The sequence below is a fragment of the Poromitra crassiceps genome, assembly GCF_964638095.1.
Source record: "Poromitra crassiceps genome assembly, chromosome: 11".
Taxonomy (NCBI): Eukaryota; Metazoa; Chordata; class Actinopteri; order Beryciformes; family Melamphaidae; genus Poromitra; species Poromitra crassiceps.
In genome coordinates this window covers 35,754,694-35,774,418 of record NC_139643.1, presented here as the reverse complement: position 1 = coordinate 35,774,418, position 19,725 = coordinate 35,754,694, and the positions used below count along the sequence as shown (strand labels likewise).

The 19,725-nt window shown below is 48.9% G+C and overlaps 1 protein-coding gene across 1 annotated transcript in view; it reads left to right on the top strand.

Moving 5' to 3' along the window:
• sdc3 (syndecan 3) overlaps positions 1 to 6,359 on the top strand; it is a 45,098-nt gene extending 38,739 nt beyond the window's left edge. The window contains exons 2-5 of the mRNA XM_083646763.1: positions 346 to 439; positions 1,854 to 2,740; positions 3,197 to 3,413; positions 5,879 to 6,359. Of these exons, the coding sequence (XP_083502889.1) occupies positions 346 to 439; positions 1,854 to 2,740; positions 3,197 to 3,413; positions 5,879 to 6,045 (1,365 nt within the window). The 3' untranslated portion in view covers positions 6,046 to 6,359. The remainder of the gene's footprint in view (positions 1 to 345; positions 440 to 1,853; positions 2,741 to 3,196; positions 3,414 to 5,878) is intronic.
• Positions 6,360 to 19,725: the final 13,366 nt, after the last annotated feature.

Sequence of the window (19,725 nt, the reverse complement as noted above, 5' to 3'; positions counted from 1 at the left end):
CACATGAATACCTGGCGCATCTGGTGATCTCCAGGAAAAAAACAGTGTAGTGTCCGAAACTCATTTTGATCTTTCTCCATATAGTTCACTATAAATAAACGCTATATGGGGAATAGTGAGTGAGTGAATGAGTGAACGATCCCGAACGCGGCTATTGTGTGTGTGTGTGTGTGTGTGTGTGCGTGCGTGCGTGTGCGTGTGTGTGTGTGTGTGTGTGTGTGTGTGTGTGTGTGCGCGCATGTGCATTTAATCTGACAAAGTGGTTTCTCTTTCAAATGAAATGACGAATGGCTCAGTTAGTGGGTTCATATTGACTCTGGTCTCTCTTCTTTCTGTCTCTCTCAGGGGCAGACCTGGTCTCCCTCCGTAGATGATGAAGGCTCCACGAGAGACGACTTCTACGACGATGAGGACCTCTTCTCAGGCTCTGGCTCTGGCTGTAAGTGTGTGTTTGTGTGTGTGTGTGTGTGTGTGTGTGTGTGTATATAGACTGTATAAGAGATGGACAAAGTGTGTGTGACGTCACCCAGTGGTTTGTGGACTGAAGTTCTGAAGCTTCTAGTTGCCGGCTGCCATCTTGTATTTTGAGCAGCTCGCTCGAGATCACAAGACCAGGGGTTTCCCACAGAGCCTACAAGCTGTGCCATCACTGGCCAAGTGACCTGTCCATCACACCCAAAACGGTCTTTTATTGTCTATTTTACTCTGACAACCGTAAAGTTGTCATGAAAGATGAAATTAGCTATACAGACCGAACCCACTTTTTGAACCAGGCTGTAACCATGTTTATTCCTGCTGTAAACTCTGGGTATTTTAACATGGGGGTGAATGGGAATTGATCAGTTGACTCTCTTTTGCAGCCAGCCTCAAGTGGCCATTCGAGGAAGTGCAGTTTTTCCTGCTTCCACATTGGCGTCATCTGTCCTTCCTCTGCCTGCCCCCTCGGTTTCAATCTGCTGCTCAGTCTTTCTGCCCAGCCTCGCCACTGTATACACACACACACACACACTCTCACACAGTCTGAACATGGCAATCGGCTTCACAGGCACAATCTAATCTCGACACAAATTTAATTGAAAACACACACACACACACACACACACACACACAAGCAGGAACTGCGACCAGATTCGCCCAGATCTTATTTACTCTAATCTGATTACTGACCGCAGATCAGATGATCACACGCACACCAGCAGTTGTGTGTCGCTCTCTGTACACGTATGTGTGTTTGAGTGTGCTGGCTGCGTAGGAACTACCTCCTTAACTGAAATCACATTTTGTCTAATTCATGCTGATTGTTTGATCTGGTTGTCGAGGCTCGAGCAGGGCTCTCCTTATTAAGTGTGACTCATCGGGGGCTGCCCATCGGTTCAGGGCAGGCACTGTGCTAACAGCACTGTGCTAACGGCGAGCAAGCTCCAAATGAATTACTATTCGGTGCAGGCTAGCGCAGCAGAGGCAGCACCCCCGGTGGTTGAAACAGCAGCCTGGCAAATTGCTTCATCTCAAACTGTGATGCGGTGCCGTCGGCATCCAAAGGAGAGGCTTATTCCGAACAGATTGAGGCGCGCTTTGTGCCGGCGCTTCTGAACGTGGCATTTTGGGGTGTCTGATATGTTTAACAGAAGCGGCATTGTTCCAGTCCATATTTAGATATCCTCTCTAGCTCCTCTGTCAGCCTCCTTTCAGTTATGTCTTTGTGCTCATAAATTCAATTTGTTTCTCTTTCAACTCGGGGAGCTTCACTGCTATAACAGAATGAGAGGTGGTATAATACTATTATGAGATTGAAAATTAATCACCTCTCCTCTCCTCTCCTTCCCCCTCTCTCTCCCTCCCTCTCTCTGTAGTTCCAGAGATCAGTGTGAGGCCTACATCAATGGGCATATCCTTCACCACAGAGGAGCCCCTCCCCCTCTCCACCACCCAGGCCACAGGCCCCGCCCCCTCGGCCCCGCCCGCGGCCGAGCCCAGCCCCAACCCTGAGCCCACCGCCACCCCGCTGCCCACCGAGGCCGAGGGCGAGAGCGGCGCTGGCTGGGAGCGAGAGAGAGAGCTGGAGAGAGAGAGGGAGAGGGAGGAGGAGAGAGAGCGAGAGAAGCAGAGGGAGCTGGAGAAGGAGAAAGAGAGAGAGAGAGAGTTGGAGAGGGAGAGAGAGAGGGAGAGGGAGCGAGAGCGAGTCCGGGAGATGGAGAGAGAGCGGGAGAGGGAGAGAGAGCGAGAGAGGGAACGGGAGAGAGAAAGAGAGAGGGAACGCGAGAGAGAAAGAGAGAGGGAACGTGAACGTGAAAGAGAGAGAGAGATGGAACGGATCAAGGCTGCCGCCGCCGCCCAGACCACCGCCGCGCCGCCATCCCCCGCGGCGACCTCTGACCCGGCGACGACCTCCGACCCGGCAAGCAGCCCCGCGGAGAGCGCCGTGCCCTCCAGCGGTCTGGAGGACCTGGGCACCACCGAAGAAGAAGAAGACGAGGACGTCTACCTGCCCCCTGAGCCCACACCGTCCTACCCGGGCTACGCTGAGCCCACCACAGAAGAAGACGTGCCCACCACGGCAGAGACCACGCCCCCTGAACCCACTACGCCCGTGCCCATCACCGCCACCACCGCCGCCGCCGCCACCGCCACCACCGTCAAGGCCCGGGCGCCCTTCAGGCCCCGGGTGCCCGTGACCACAGCCACTCAGGCCCCGCCCACAGAGAGAAGCACCCGCCCACAGCCGCCCACCAGCACACAGGTGAGACGCATTATGTCAGCTAACAGCCGTCAGCACCTTCTACTGACAGCTTCATTATTTACACACCACCACAGGCTGCTCTCTAATTGAGATGCTTTAGTTTACTGGCAGCAGCTCTGCGTTACAGCATGATGCTTTTGGATTCCTTTGCTTCTCCCACCATATTGTAATTACTCTGCCAGCTTTTATGAGCGCTGTATATATATATATATTGGACAATATCCGATTTTCCACCATTCGAAACTTACAGTGGTTCATTGTTTCAAAGGCTCTCGGCGGGCATGTGCCATGGAAAGTTTTCTGTTTATGTTGGTTTGGATCATTTTCAGTGCCGGGACGCCAAGGAACAAATGTGATTACAACTAATTATTCTAACTTTCTCCTTCTCTCTGTTTCTCTCTCTCTCTGTCTCTGTGTCTCTCTCTCTCTCTCTCTCTCGCTCTCTCTCTCTCTCAGCTCCGTCCAGACGAGGGTAATAACGAGGTGGGTGCCACGGGACCCAGTGGAGATTTTGAGATCAACGAGGAAGAGCGAAACAACGATCTGGGTCGCGGTCGAGGCTTGGACGTGGGGGCGGAGCCTGATCTGATCGGCAACACGGTGGACACAGCGGGAAGCTCTGCCGCCCAGCTGCCTCAGAAGAACATCCTGGAGAGAAAGGAGGTCTTGATAGGTAGGTGCACCCGTCAATCAAATCAGACGCAGATATAGGGGTACATTCATGGTGCACTCTCCCAACACCCATGTTTGCTCTTTTGCCTTTGTCTTGACTGTGCAAATACACCCCCCTCCCCCCAGTCGGCTTTTTCTCCCATTTTCTCCCTAGTTGTACTTGGCCAATTCCCCCTGCTGTCCCGGTCGTTGCTCCACCCCCTCTGCCGAGTCTGGAGCGAGCTGAAGATGAACACATTCAAGATTCAAGATTTTTTTATTGTCACTCCATGGTACAAGTAGTCCAGAAGCATCTGAAGCGTTTTTTTCTCTGCAAGATTGCAACTTCCTCTGGCCAAATTTGAAGTACAGACTGTCTCTGGAGCATTCAGAGATTGTGGAAGAGAGAGACTGGCTAGTGCAGCAACCAGGACACATACCCCACCGGCTCCCCACCCACAGATACGGCCAATTGTGTCTGTAGGAGCATCTGGCCAAGCCGGAGGTGCCGTCACCGGGAATTGAACCCGGGTCTCTGCGGTGGTGCTTTTAGAGTGCTTTTACCTCTCCACTACCCAGATGCCCCAACTGTTCAAATACCTGTCTCATCTGGTTCTCTCTGTCTGTCTGTCTGTCTGCCATTCTTCCTCGCTGCCCGGCTGTCAACAAACCCACTAGGTCATAATAACCTCTTAGATTGCAAGATTACGTCCCCTGTTGCCTCCTTCCACGGCCGTGCTGTGATAAACGTTACCTGGCGTCCACGCAGCACAGATTCATCACCATGAGTGAATCTGCTACTTGGCCTCATCTGACCCTTTGAGAACAAGCAATCCTCTTCTTGGGTTCTTCAGCCCCTCCTCTCTGCCCCCTCCTCTCTCCCCTCTTTCTCTCCTCATTTCCCCCCCGGCTAAATCCAATTTCCTTCCAAGCGCCCCCTGTTCGCCGTCCCAGAGAGCTGTTGTAGAAAATAAGGGAGTAGCCAACTTGCTTGATCTCATTGGCTCTCTGTCTCTCCTTCAGCTGTTCTGATTGGTGGGCTGCTGGCGGTGGTTCTCGCTGATTTCCTGGTCATCGGTAAAGAGCAGGAGGCAGCAGACCTTAGACTAGACTGTCTGTGTTAAAGCACCACATATAGCGAACACATTCCTATAGCGCTGTATACAGATATCCCCTGTTTCAAAGTCCCCTTTTGCTGCCGCCTGTCACAGCAAGAAGTAGTTTTGGTCATAGAGTGATTGATTGATTGATTGGTTGATTGATTGATAAGACTACCACGATGGGAATCTGTGGATTCTCAGCTTTCATTTTTCCATCACGGCTAGCCTGATATCAGACTGAATTGTCAACTTGTTACACTCATTTCCATCTTCTAGTCTGAGATTGCACTCTGTTTAAGTTATCTCTATGAGGGGATCCCCCCCAGGAGAATTCCAACCAATCACTAGAGACCAACGTATATCGGCCTGAATCTTAAGTTAGTTACTCCAGTCGGACGAAGGTAAAAAAAAAAAAAAAAATCTCCCCTTCGAATAAATGCCTTCCAAACAGTGTGCCATTCGTATTTCAAAGTAATTGGTACTTTTGATCAATTGAAAACAGCCTTGATAGCAGGCGGCGGTCGCAGCCATTGTTGTTGTTAACGTTACTCCCCGGCGCAGTCTTGACAAGCACTTGACAACGGCAAGCCGTTGATGCCTATGATGACGATGCCAGAACAAGACCACGTTCGAAGGTCTGGACACAGGCAAGGCAACACCCCGACAGTACTTTTGTGGCAATAGGGTATTTGGAAACCGGTACCATCTGTATATGTATCACTCCAGTGATTTTCATGTTGCTATGGGAGTAACATAGCACAGAACATGGCATAATACAGTGCATATGTGTCATAAGTACACTCTCTTATTGCGAGCAATGGAATAAACAATGTACCGGTAAACACCTCCCACACAGTGACGCATGCAAGTGTGCCTCAGGCATTTGGAAGATAACAGTCTATTGTCAGATTTGGCACTGATACCAATTAGTTTAATGAGCTAAAGCTTAACCCATTTGATAGCCGCAGAAGTTCAGACATTCATCTATTTGTCACCGGCTGCACGCAACAAGAGTTCATTAACGGCGTGCGCAGGAAGCGGCTCTGAAAGATGCGTCTCAGACCAAACCCCATAGGGGTCAACTATGTAGCACTGCGGGGCTACGACGCAGCACAACGTTGTTGGCAACACAGAAGTTCTGTTGGCACAATTCTGGCTCGTCAATCTTCACTCAGCGGCTAGGTGATGGTAGCTGTGTGGTAGCATTGCTTTGCTTTGACACTAGCGGCGTGTGAGGCAGCTCGTGTTTGTAGTGTTTTAGAGTGTGTTTTAACACAGCAGGACGTAACTGTGGGCGGTAATGGCATTTTAGTTGAATTGTTCTGTATGGTTATCCTTTCTGACCACCCTCTCTCTCTCTCTCTGTCTTTTCTCTCTGCACCCTCAGCGGTGATCGTGGGCGGCGTGGTGGGGGCGATGTTCGCCGCCTTCCTGGTGATGCTGCTGGTGTACAGGATGAAGAAGAAGGACGAGGGCAGCTACACGCTGGAGGAACCCAAACAGGCCACCGTCACCTACCAGAAGCCAGACAAGCAGGAAGAGTTTTACGCATAACACGGACATACACGCACCCTCCAGAGAGACCCGCTCACCGAGAGAGAGAGAGAGAGGAGAGAGAAAGATACTCTCGAGCCCCGCCCCACTCGCCGCTTCCCCCTCCTCTCTTCTCCGCCCTCCTCATCCCTCTCTCCTCTCAGAAACAATTGAGAGTGCCTTTCTCTCTGTGGACTCGGAACTTTCTTTTCAACTAAAACAAAACAAAAAGAGGAAAAAAAACAAGAAAACACCCAAATATATTCTGAAAAAAATAACACGTACACACAGAAATGTTTTTAAAGTAAATGTTGTTATTAATATTATACAGATTATCTTGTTCTGATGTAATGATATGATTATTTTGTAAAAAACAAAAACAAAAAAAAACAAAACACAAGCTCTTACCCTGTGTTCCAGCACAAAAGTTCCTCTTCTGTTTTATGGAGCGAATGAGCTAGGAAAGGCGAAGGAGAGGGGGGAGGGGCAGAGAGAGAGAGAGGGGGGGGGGGGGGGGGCTGACTGAGACAACACAAAAGGAAAAAGAGAGAGAGATGGGCCAGACTCTGCCCCTCACCCCAAACATACCGAGCATCTGATTGGCCGCACAGAGATCAGGGTCAAAGGTGAGAGGAAAGGTCTCTTTTGTGCCTTCCATCCCTCTGGTGCTGAAACACACACATATGCATACTCACATTCACGCATGCATGCACCCTCGTCAACATACACGCACACACACATGTGCACACACACACACACACACACACACACACACACTCGTCTGCCCTTGGTGGCTCTGACCTCTCGCTCTGTGCTTGGCCAACCAGAAAACGGTGCTCAACCGTGGACGTGTTTCAACAACGTCAAGGAAGAAGCTGTGGAAACACTGGCTGGCTGCACTAAGGTTCGCTCATGCTAACACAAAGCTAGCGGCCCCGTCTGCTCCTCTAAGCTGTACAAAGATTAGTTACGGATAGTAATAATAATCAATAATATATCAATGTTTTTGGGATGGATGGTGAGTAATAATAATAATGATGATAATAATAATACTTAAACAGGAGGATGTGTATTTAGCAGTTAAAAAAAAAGTTTATATGTAAATATGAGCATATCCTTTCTCTCATCACTAACCATCTGCATGTCCATGAAAGGTTTTTATTCATCACATCCATCGTCACATAGATGAGCTGTGCTCTCGTCAACCACATAAGTACACACACACACACACGTGCAGACATATCTAACTTGCTGTGCATTTCAATACATGACACTGACTGAATATTCTGTAAATCATATCATCCAGTGCACATATCAAAACGGTCATCGTCATTCTCATCATTGTCATCACTCGCGATGAGTGAGATCAGTTGGTTTCAATATGTTATTGATTAGTTATCGATCAGTTGCCGGTTGGTTCGAGTTTGGTCTGTTTTGTGTAAAAGCACAACTATGTATCCCGTCATCACTTCATCCGATCTCCTTGCATGCCTCACGTTATTTTTCTTCCACCATTGGCTGTCTGTTTGGGGATATGGGAGGGGCCTTTGGAAAGTGTGTGGGGGGGGGCTTTAACGAAACAGGAAGTGGGAATCCAGGCGGAAGTCGCATCGGCGCCCCCCGATTCACGGTCGGCTTTATTGAAAATCCGAATAGTTTTGGTGGCAATTTCTCAAAACTGACCTTGAATCAGTGTTTGCTGGGCACAACTTGAGCCTCTGGAGGGGTGTGGGTGGGGTTGTGGGTGGGTGGGGTCAGGGTGGGGGACCAGGATTCGGGTGGGGGAGGGGGGATGTGAGAAGACAGGAGGGCTGTGCTTCTATCTAAGAGATTGTAACAATAACCACACCAGTGCGACTGGGCTAGTAGCTTCTATTATACTCAGTACTGTAGAACAAAATGCATGGGAGTCAAACTATACTAGTCTGGGTGTGTGTGTGTGTGTGTGTGTGTGTGTGTGTGTGTGTGTGTGTGTGTGTGTGTGTGTGTGTGTGTGTGTGTGTGTGTGTGTGTGTGTGTGTGCGTGCGTGTGTGTATGCCTGTGTGTGTTTGTGAGACAGAGTGTGTGTGTGTGTGTTCAGGGTGGAATGTACCGTGGGTAGGTGTGTTTACCTGCCCCAGCAGTTCCCACACTCTTCCATAGACAGGTAAACACACCTTTGCCACTCTCACCTATGTGTGTACTTCACCTGCCCCCTTGCTTGTGTGTGTGTGTGTGTGTGTACACCTCATCTAACCCCTCCACCAGTGTATGTGTATGTGTGTGTGTATGCGCTTCACCTCGGTGTCCTCCTCTGCAGTTTAAGCAGGGGAAGCCTCACCTATTTCCGTGTGTGTGTGTGTGTATGTGTGTATATGTATGCATGTGTTTAGTCTGTTCACTGCTGAATGTGGGGCGGTCGGTCCCTCACAGTGGCTTTCATACACACACTGACTGTGTCTTTCACTGTCTGTCTGTCCGTCTGTCTGTCTGTCTGCCTCTGCCGCAGGACAGACCGACAGACACCACACTACTTTCTCACAGGCAGGAATAATCTTAACACAAACTGTCTTTTCTAAAGTACCTGTCAAAGTGTAAACGTGTGTTTGTACCCATCTAAGCCTGCGTAGCCAAATAAGAGGTGCGTTTGTGTGAGTGAGAGAGTATATTTGTATGTGTGCGTGAGTGGATGTATGTGTGTGCGTGAGTGGATGTATGTATGTGTGTGTGTGTGTGTGTGTGTGTGTGTGTGCGCGCGCGTGTGTATGTGAAGCCCCATGGAGGCTACACTACTCTACTATGTTTGCTGTTCCCCATCCTGTTTTTATACATTTGCATTTTTTTAAGGCTGAGTTTCTGTCATTGGCTGAGTGGGCGAGAGGAGGCAGATCCTCCACGCCACCGCCCTGTCACTAATCTGCCACTCTGTTCCAAATAAAAGACCTGATTGGGTAAATCTGTCGCCTCTGTGTTTTTATTGGCCAAAAGGTCAGTGTTGCAAAGAAGAGACAGTGGTCCTGGAGTCCATCCTTGTGATCAATTCACATGTTGTACTTGTTTTGTCCTCTGTCTTGTCTCAGATCAGAGGTTTTCAAAGCAGGCTCCAAGCAGTTTCAGGGGAGAAGTGAAACAATCTCACATTAGTTATGAAAAGGAGATATCATAGAATAGTGAATGTGTGATTTGGTTAAAGAGATAGTTCACTGATACAGTATAGTTTGGGGGAATTTGACAGGGTTTCCCACTTTCTCAGAATCAGAAACAAATACATACCTTCAGTTCAGACAGACCTTTATATCTATTTGAATGTAGTCTGAAATATGTCAAACAGCAATATCAGGCTATATTGGCTCAATTGTTGAGTGTCTATGGGATCAAACAACATAAGCATGATGATGTCCAGGAATTGAGTGAGGGGGGCTCCTTTTTCCAAGCTTTGTCTTGGGGGAGGCCCACAGTCTCAGACTTTGAAAACTCTTCTTTCACCTCTGTACTTTTGGTATAAATGTCACAGTGTGCTTCAAAATACTTGTTTACATTATTATCATGACAACTTTATTAAGATTTCTCCACTGCTTTGGCACTGGTCTCAAATAAGATTTACTAACTCACTCCCAGCTTTTGCTTGGTCTTTAACTCAGTGGGGGATTTCACTATACAAGCCCTGGAGACGGTAGATAAAACGCTCTGCACAGAATGGGAATATATTTTAGTAACATGCATTCAAAAGAACTCGCACCCAGACATGAAGTCTCGCTCCCATGTTATCGTGCCCCAGCATTAGCTTGGCCTACATTCCATCTCTGACCCGCTGACATTACGCGCTACCACACTCACTTCTATGCTATATCTGACAGTGTCTATATATATATATATATATATATATATATATATATATATATATATCTCACAGCTTCCTAACAGCCCATTTACACTTGCTGAGCTCAGTAGACCCTCAAGGGGGAAAAGCTGGAGTTGTTATTCTTAAGTCATCAGCTAAAAATGTACTTAGGAAATGATTAGATAAATGGCCTATGGGGATTTCTCTTAATATTAACACACGGGAAAGGAAAGAATTCTCTGAATGGGTGTTGAGCTTTACGGTTTACATTCCTCTTCTCTGAGACTTCTTGAGCAGGGCCACCTGGAGCGGAGGAGGCTCAGTGAATCTGTACATGGCCTTCAGTGGATCCAGGGAGAACAGGCTGTCCCTGGCCTTGGGTAGCGGGGCTGATAATGGAAATATGCCACACAGAGGGATTGAAGGGGATTTATATGTCTGTGGGCCCTCTTCTGTTTAGGAGGGGTAGTACAGATGATTAAATACCCACCGCTGTACTACCAACTGTGTGCAGTAGAGTTGGGGTAGACAGACAGGGTAAAATGATTGGGGTTTAGCGAGAGCCCCATCTGGTGGGTGACACATGCAACAACAGCAGCATAACTGCTGGTCAAAAGACTTTATTTATCAGCTGATAGGAAATACAATTGAATTAAATGTATGTATGTATGTATGTAATGTATGTATGTATGTATGTATGTATGTATGTGTATTCTAGTATGTGTATGTCAATTCTAGGTTTCCCTGTTTAGATCAATCCTGCACACCTTGATGGAATAATGTGCTGGTGGTAGAGCTCAGTAGCCGATTATTTAACCTCAATTAATGATTCCTGATACAGTCCAGTCAAAAAGCCCTTACTTCAGTGATTTGTTTTCTGAGATACTGGAGAGATTATGCACGTCAAGACATTTCAGAATTCAACAATTATGCTGCACACATCTCCAAATTGTAGGCCCTTCTGCTGTTCTATCTCAAAACCATACCACTGGTTGAAATGTCACAATGGACTGAAAGGATGACCTCATCCTTTAAGGTGATTTGATTAATACTGTGACTTCCCATAACAGTTCTTTATCGTTTCTTTCCAAAAGAGCATCAATTCACTTATCAGCCTATCCAGCTCCCTGATTGGCTGGGCCAGCCTCAACCTTTCACGCGACGATGCTCCGTCGCTCACAGAGTGCGCGAGCCAATCAATCAATCAGCCTTATTACTCATCAGTCTGCTGGGAGCAATTCGCCTCGTCGTGACGACTTGGCTAAATTGATTAATGAAGTTTATTGGTTTGATGCTGGCGTGTGATTCGTTATGGATGAAGACCGTGGTTTAGGTGACGATTTCGGTAAGCTCGTTTTAACACCATTTAATTGTTTTATTAGCTTGTTTAGATGGCCAATTAATTGACACTTTTCTCGTGCTTGGCGAGAAACAAAGCGAATTCCCCGCCGTGTGTTTTCAGAAACTTTGCAACTTTTGTTTCTTCTTCTTAAGTGGCGCCCGCCCCTCTGCTGCCGAGCTTATAGAGACAATTAAGGAACTTAAAATACTCGGCTATTAACATTTACGACCCAGTGTTTGTAGACGGGAACAGGTTGGCTAGTTTAGCTCCAGCTAGCCGGCCAGAGTTAATTAACAGGCAGGTGAGGTGGCACGAGCCGCACAACTGGGAACACTGATTAATCAATCGAGAGGCACGTGCGTCTCATGGGGATGACGCGTTGAGTGGTTCTCAACTTGAGTGCGACAAGAAGATGAAAAAGACTTTTCTAACGTCCTCATGTTGTCAAACTTTGTGATAGGCTACCTGCTTTCACCCCCGTGTGTAATACTATTTACATCCTCTATATAAACTTTACCCCCAATACTTAAATAGCCTATCTAAAACAGCCATGCACAACATAAATAAATCTTAAATTGGCACTTCAAAGCTAACATGAAAATCAACATTCTACCCATTCTACTACCCATTTCCTGAAGTCATCATTTAAAATGTTCAAAACAATATAAAAACACAACATTGAGTAAAACCCACAGAACATCTCTATAGCCTAGATTTCTTCTACTTGAAGACTGTTATTAGTATTCTATTTTTGTGTGTGTGAAGAAACTACAGATAATTGATTGCTTTTCACTTCATTGGAACTGGCCCTAAAGTAGCACGCCACACTTGTCTCTATTGTTGCTTTATTTACAGACTGTCCGAGCCTCCTATGTGAAGAGCTGGGGGATTTGGATGATAGAGAGAGCGACCATGGAAAGAGGAGCGGAGGAGGTGAAGAAGAGGAGGAATCATTGAGCCAGAGGGAGGATGAAGAGGGCGGACAGGAGACGGAGCGAGGAGAGAGAGCACAGGACGTTAGTGATGTGTCAGTAATCGTGATAGAAGAGGCAGAAGAGCCCCCTGCTCTCAAGCCAAAGCGTGGCCGGAAACCCAGGGCAGCACGGGGGACACAGAGGGAGGACAAGACTGAGAACAATGAGGAAACAATCTGTGATAAGCAAGAGGATAAAGAACCACGTGGTTTAAGTGAGAGAAAAGAGCACAAGAGGAGTAGGAAGAGGAGAGGAGGCGGTGGTAAGAAGCAGAGCGAGCGAGCGGGCAACAAGAGAAGTGTGAAAGACGTCGGCGAGAGGGCCCAGGAGAGGGCCCAGGGCCAGGGGCAGAGGAAGGGCCAGGTGAATGTCAGCGAGAGGGCCCAGGAGAGGGCCCAGGGGAAGAGGGCCCAGGGTGAGAGGGCCCAGGAGAAGAGGGCCCAGGGGCAGAGGAAGGGCCAGGTGAATGTCGGTGAGAGGGCCCAGGGTGAGAGGGCCCAGGGTGAGAGGGCCCAGGGTGAGAGGGCCCAGGATGAGAGGGCCCAGGGCGAGAGGGCCCAGGGCGAGAGGGCCCAGGGGAAGAGGAAGGGCCAGGTGAAGAATGTCGGCGAGAGGGCCCAGGGGGACAGGGCCCAGGGTGAGAGGGCCCAGTGGGACAGGGCCCAGGGGGAGAGGAGGGGCCAGGTGATAATGCCAGAGATGAGTGCTGAGGACTTGTCTATGCCAGAGCCTCCCATCGCACTAATGAACAGCTGCGAGCTGTCTGACCCCCTCTATCTGAGCTGCGGTGCCATCCCGCTACTGTACTCCGCACAGCCCCCGGTCCCCATCCAGGCCGCACCACCTCAGCCCCACGGGACCAAAAGGCCCCACAGTCCCCTTCTACCTCACACTCTCCCCCTGCCAGCCTCACAGTCACTGGAGGTGAGAATAGACTTTTTTTTTTACAGCTTTCCATTCGCCTGCTATAAGCTAGCGTGTGCCTAAAGAGCAATCAGTACTAAACAAGCAAATCCCATGCTGTCTGTCCCCCAACCAGTAATGTAGTCCCACCCTTGGGTCACTCAGTGTTTGCTGGGTGTACTTGAAATATCCTTTTTATATAAAAGGGAGTAAGTCCGTTCGGGGGCCATTTTGTGTCGAAAAGGCAGGGTAAACACAGGTGCAAGTACCTGTGTTTATTCTTCCATTTTGTGTCGAAAAGGCAGGGTAAACACAGGTGCAAGCACCTGTATTTATTCTGCCTTTTCGACACAAAATGGCCTATTGTGATGTCACTGATTACACCGGAAGAAGCACCCATATTTCACATATGGCATCTAGAAATAAGGTGGATAGGCTGAAACTTTCAACCTGTTGGACTTCTGGTCTCCTCAAATCAGGGATGTTCAGACAATACAGGTATTTCCCCTTTGGCTTTGCCATCAGAAATATTCCTATGCCTTCCTATTCGCTCCCCCCACCCAAATGTTCCCCCATCTTTCAGAATGATGTACTAGTCAGACTAGGCAGACTGTCTGAATGATGTCCTAGTCAGACTAGGCAGACTGTCTGAAAACAATGTGTTTATGCATATAAATAGATCAGTCAGTAAGAGGTCCTCTTAGGGGAGGAGATAATGAGGACATCTGTGACTGTGTTCATGGCAGATGGAGATTTCTGAGGTCTTCTCCACCAATCGCTCCATTCGCTACAGCAGCAAGGGCAGAGGGAGGACCATCAAGTTCCCTCTGCTGCCGGGGATAGACTTCACGACAGACAGAGGCCTCCTGCCACCTGCACCCAAGAAGAAGACACGAACACTCTATAGCACGGGTAGTGTGTGTGTGTGTGTGTGTGTGTGTGTGTGTGTGTGTGTGTGTGTGTGTGTGTGTGTGTGTGTGTGTGTGTGTGTGTGTGTGTGTGTGTGTGTGTGTGTGTGTGTGTGTGTGTGTGTGTGTGTGTGTGTGTGTGTGTGTGTTTAGATTTGACTACGGTATGTAAATGGTTGACTTCTATCTTGTGTGTGTGTGTGTGCATGCATGTGTGCAGATCAGTTAGACCACTTAGAGGGCCTGTTCCAGCTCGACCACTACCCTGACGCTGAGAAGAGGAAGGTTATCGCAGCTTCAGTTGCCGTCACGCCTCAGAGGATCATGGTTAGCCAGTCATCACCTCTTATTAGACTTTTAACAAATTGCTCCTAGTAAACATTTAAACTGAATTAATTAACATTTACCTTTTTTTTGTCTTGGCTCTCGCTACCTTCTCTCTCTCACCCCATCTTATCCTCTCTCTTTCTCTCTCTGTTTTCCCATCACCCTGCCTTTTCTAATCTCTTCACCATCCGCTCCTGTTCTGCTGTGTTGTGTTGTGTTGTGTTGTGTTGTGTTGTGTTGTGTTGTGTTGTGTTGTGTTGTCTGCCCCAGGTCTGGTTTCAGAACCGCAGGGCAAAGTGGAGGAAAGCGGAGCGCTCCACCACAGGCAAGGTAGAGTCCAGACCGAGCAGGACTGGAAGCAGCAGCAGCCCCCGCCACCACCACACCAATCCTACCCTGCCGACCCTGGCACCCCCCACCAGGTCAGTGAACTCCCAAACTGACATTTTGTTTTGTTGTTTTCATCCTAACACTGATGTGTGGCCATTCACAGTAATGCTAGTGGTTGTTGTTGGATAAAATATAAGCTAAATTTCACATTGTTTCTCAGTAAGGGAGCTGGCTCTTTATCCGGTAATTTTGCCCCCAAAGTCCCCCAACTCGCCCCTGCAGCACCTCCTTTCGTGGCACCATCCACTCAGCAGACGCTGGCCGCGTATGGCGCCTTGCTGGCCAACCTCACCAGCCCAGGTATGGAAATCCATATACAGTACATGCAAAACTTTTCAAAAACGCCACTCGCACTGTTTATCCTAAGTGTTTAGCCTGTGTGTTGGGGCTCCTAGGTCAGTCCAGAACGAGCGATGGGGCGCAGTACCAGCCCTCGTCTCAGGGGGGCTTGGCAGAGTACCACCCCACGCCCATGCACAGCCCGCCCCCGCTGCGTCGCGCCAGCCTCCCCCTCGACCTCACCACCTACAACACCGTGACCCCCAACCCCACTCCACCTCTGTTCAGCACGCCCGCGCACACCCCTCCGCTCTGCCTGGATGCCTTGGAGGGCAGCTCCTCCTTGGCCCACCGCGACACGCAGTCTCTGCAGACTGACACCAGGTCAGCACCGCTCACAGACAGCAGACCGTGACAGGAATACCAGAGGGCGATTTAAACAGGGACAGAGTACAACATTACAAGAGAAGAGCAGACAGGGCCTGACAGTGACAGCAGCAGACACACTCTGATACAGCAGATACTGATGGCTGAGGCAGCGTTATAAGATTGTATTTGTTTTTTGCGTGTTTCCTTCACCTTGTTATGTCGCTCGTAACCTGTTTTTGAGAGAGACTTTCGAGAATGCAGGGATGACAGCTTCAAGAGTGATGCACAATGTTAAACATGAACAGAGAGAGAAAGATTGATGCACTGGATCAGATATGAGGAGGGCTCTGAACAGAGCCATTAAGACAATATGAGAGTGTATGATCATAGAAGGTATATTATAGATTAGAGATTAGATTAATTTGACTCTCCCCAGGGGGAATTCACCTTTGCGCTACAGTGAATACAACATACAGACACACCACCAGGGGTACACAGTGACACAATACACGATAAATACATCACCAACAATGATACCACACATCAGTACAAAATAAGCAGGAAATATTGTACCATGGATAATCTATTTCATTGTATGGTGCAGGGTCCAGCATCAGTTAACTGGTCTTACAGTATTGTCCAATTGGTTGAGTAAGTGCATTTGTGCATTATAAAGAACAATAGCCGATTGAACCATCGTACTGTACTGTAGTTCAGAATAGAGGGGGTATCGTGAGCATGATATGAGCTTATCGACTTTAGAGAGGGACCGGGTTTCATAGATGTCTCTAAGGCAAGCCTGTTTATGTATGTATACAATAAGTAGGTTAAATGTGCATAATGATATTAGCTATCATACATTATGATATGAGATTCCTCTGTATTTCCCTCAGTTCTCTATTTGACTATGGGGAGAAGCTGGATTACCTCACCTCCAGCCAGCAGAACAGCTCTCTCTCCTACCAGCTGCAGACCTCCTACGCCCCCGGCCAGGCCCAGGCCTCCCTCCCCCGGCTGGCCTACCTCACCCCCTCCCCCTACCTCACCCCCAACCCTCCAGATTCCAACCCCACCTCCTACCTGACCTTCGGCCCTGGCGGAGGCTCCACCGGGGTGGTGACCTATGCCACTGGAGGCCACGCCTACTTCCAGTCCCAGAGTGCCGGACAAATCCTGCTGCAGTCCACTGGCCACCATGGTGAGTGACGGGGATGATTAGTCAGAATCGTATGAATTAAAAAAAGCTCTGTTGTCACATATCTGCCCCACTGTGCCTGTGTGTTTCCGTCCAGGTGGGATCACGGCTTACCAGTCGTACCCGTGGGGCAACATGTATAACCAGCCACCCGTGTTCCAACGTGCCCAGTGCGCCCCCACCTACACCAGCAGCATGGGTGCCGCTCGGGACCACCCGCCCCCCTCCGCCAACACCCAGCCCCCACCTCCGTACTTCCCCCGGGGCAGCCACGGGCCTTCGCACACAGCCTCCCAGCACTCGTCACACACCCAAACACACACCATCACCAGCAGCAACACCACCACCACAGTCCTGCCCCCTGTCTCCACCCTGCGGCCCTCCCGCCTCAGAGCGGAGACCGCCCCACCTAAGGTGACACCCCTGCTGCCTCCCCAGGTCAGTGCTGCCTCTCCAGAAAGCCCTCCACCGCCCCCCTGTGTAAAGTTAGAGTATGACAGCCCCCGAGAGATCCACAGCCATTTCCACTGCGACTTCTCCCCCATACACTTTTGACTCTGTCTGCAACACATTGTATGTGTGTGTGTGATATGAATCCTGTGCTTGTAATGCTAATCTTTCTATATTTTCTATTTCTATTTGTATGTGATCTATTTCTATTTGTGTGATTTGGATTTCTGCATGTTGAAGAATCGAAGCAGGTATAGTTGCAGAGCATTTAGACGGGCTGCAATAAATGTTCATTGCGCTGTTACTCCTTATTTCTACATTTTAATTAAAACCTGCTGTGTGACCTGTGATTTAAACGGGACCGACTGTGTGGTTTGGTCATTTCAGATGTGAGAGCTGGCCACCAGAGAGCGCTGTTTCATCTTTGTGTGAGACAACCACCACATTGGGATCTGCATGTTGTGTTTGTCTCAGACATCCCTCCGTTGGGGGGGGGGGGGGGGGGGGGTGTATCTGACTAATCCGATGGAAGAGAATATGGACAGAGAAGTGTCTAGGGCGGGGCGGGGCGGGGGGGGGGGGGGGGGGGGGGGTCCCAGACGGGATCACTGATATCGCCCACATCCTTAATCTGTGTTGCCATCTGCTGTATTCACATGCTCACTGCACTTTCCGCTCTGTTTATTCTTAGTGTGCGAGTGAGTCTGGGGTGTTTGAGGAAACCATAACCCTATATCATTCAAACTGAGCCTGAACCAAAAGAGCTGACGGCATTTTCCTGACACTAGAAAAGACAGCTGGGACTAGCATGGCTCTCAGTAGTGGAGTTGGGGGGGGGAAACTGTAATTCCTTGTTTTAGCTCTAGTTAATATTCCTGATTCATTGTCACCATACATGGAAAGTTTAGTTTGAAATGAAGCTTGGAGGATGTGGGAGTAAGAAGAGTCGCGTGACGAGAGAGAGGGGAGGGGGCGGCCGGGACCAGGGCAGCAGATAAAGGAGGGAGAGAGCGGAGGAGTGGAGCAGTGTGTCGTCTGTCTGGGACCGAGGGAGGAGAGAGAGGAGATGAGCTGTTGCTATGGGAGGAGGAGAGGATGATGAGTGGGTGGGCCCTGCCAGGAGGCGTGCGAGGGAGAGGGAGATGGGGATGAAGGAGCAGAACTGTGTGTTATGTAACGGCTGCATTTGGGTTTTTAATGAACCTCTCTCTTCCTGCTCACTGGCTACTGAGCTGTTACTGTTGGCAAGAGCAGCGCCGCATAAACACACACAGCTAGCTAGGCATGCACACGCGCACACACACACACACACACACACACACACACACACTTCATTTACTGTGCAGAAATGCCTAGAACTTTCTCTTGCACAAATCTGCACACACAAACACGGACACTCCTTCATTCCAGGAGAGGCCCCTAAGTCCTATGAGAGCGCTATTCAAAGTACTTAGTGCAGTCACAATGCCTCTGCTTTGGGTTTCAGTCTTATATAGTGTAGGAGTGAAGGCCTATCTGTGTATCTGCAGTGTGTGTAGTTGTGCTTTTTTTGGAGAGCGTGCATGTGTGATGTATGTAGGTTTAGCCTTGTGATTAATTTTTCCAGGACGTCCCTGGTGTGAACAGAGTGCACTCAGAACTGCGAGTGCACGTCTGTGTGTGTGTGTGTGTGTGTGTGTGTGTCTGTGTGTCTGTGCACGTATGTGGAGGATACGTATGTGTGTGAGCACAGCACACGTATGGGAGGCCTCAGTCCTCCCCGAGCCCACCGTGTCAATATTTACCCAGTATTCTGAGAGGTGAAAAAAGGGAACTTGTTTCAATATTTATGGATGTGGTCAAACACGAAATCCTCGCAGTCTTTCCAAACCCCACTGACGACACACGCACGCGCGCACACACACACACACACACACACACACACACACACACACACACACACACACACACACACACACACACACCTGCCTTACCCCCCAGCAAAAAAAAGAAAAAAAAAAAAGAAAACAGATTCAGAGAAAAGCTAAATGAAGAAAACCTTTCATTGCTTGGATACAGTCAGGCTGCTGTGTGTGGTTATTGATTTCCACTTCTTATCCGTTTAACTTATCTAGACGCTTCTATCTTAGCTGTCTGCCCCGCCCTCCAAGTCCCCCCCCCCCCCCCCCCCCCCCCCCCCCCCCCCCCCCCCCCCCCCACCCCCCCAGTCTCCCACTCACCACACACACACACACACACACACACACACGCACGCACACCCTCCCACACACCCACCCGTCCTCTGGCTCTTTGCTTCAGATGGCGTCAAGGTGTTGATTAGGGCTGGGTATTGGCAAGGACCTCACGATACGATACTTATCACGATACATGGGTCGCGATACGATTGTATCACGATACATTGCGATACAATACATATTGCGATATATTGCAATACTACATAATTTACTGAAAATAAAAAATATATAGCTAAAAATAAAACACGCTGTGTACCACCCAGGTAGTGTAATAATATGTACATCGCTTTATATTGTTAACTTAGGGGACAAATTTAGTCAAAACTACTGAGTGTTGAGTGTGTTACTGAATGCACTGAAATAAAAAGTATTCTTATTGTGCTGTGCTTATTGGGCTGTGCAAAAAAGTCGATATGGCGATATATCACGATATTTTATTGAAATATCGATACAGTATTGCGAAGAAAAGTATCACGGTATATTGCCGTATGGATTTTATTGCACAGCCC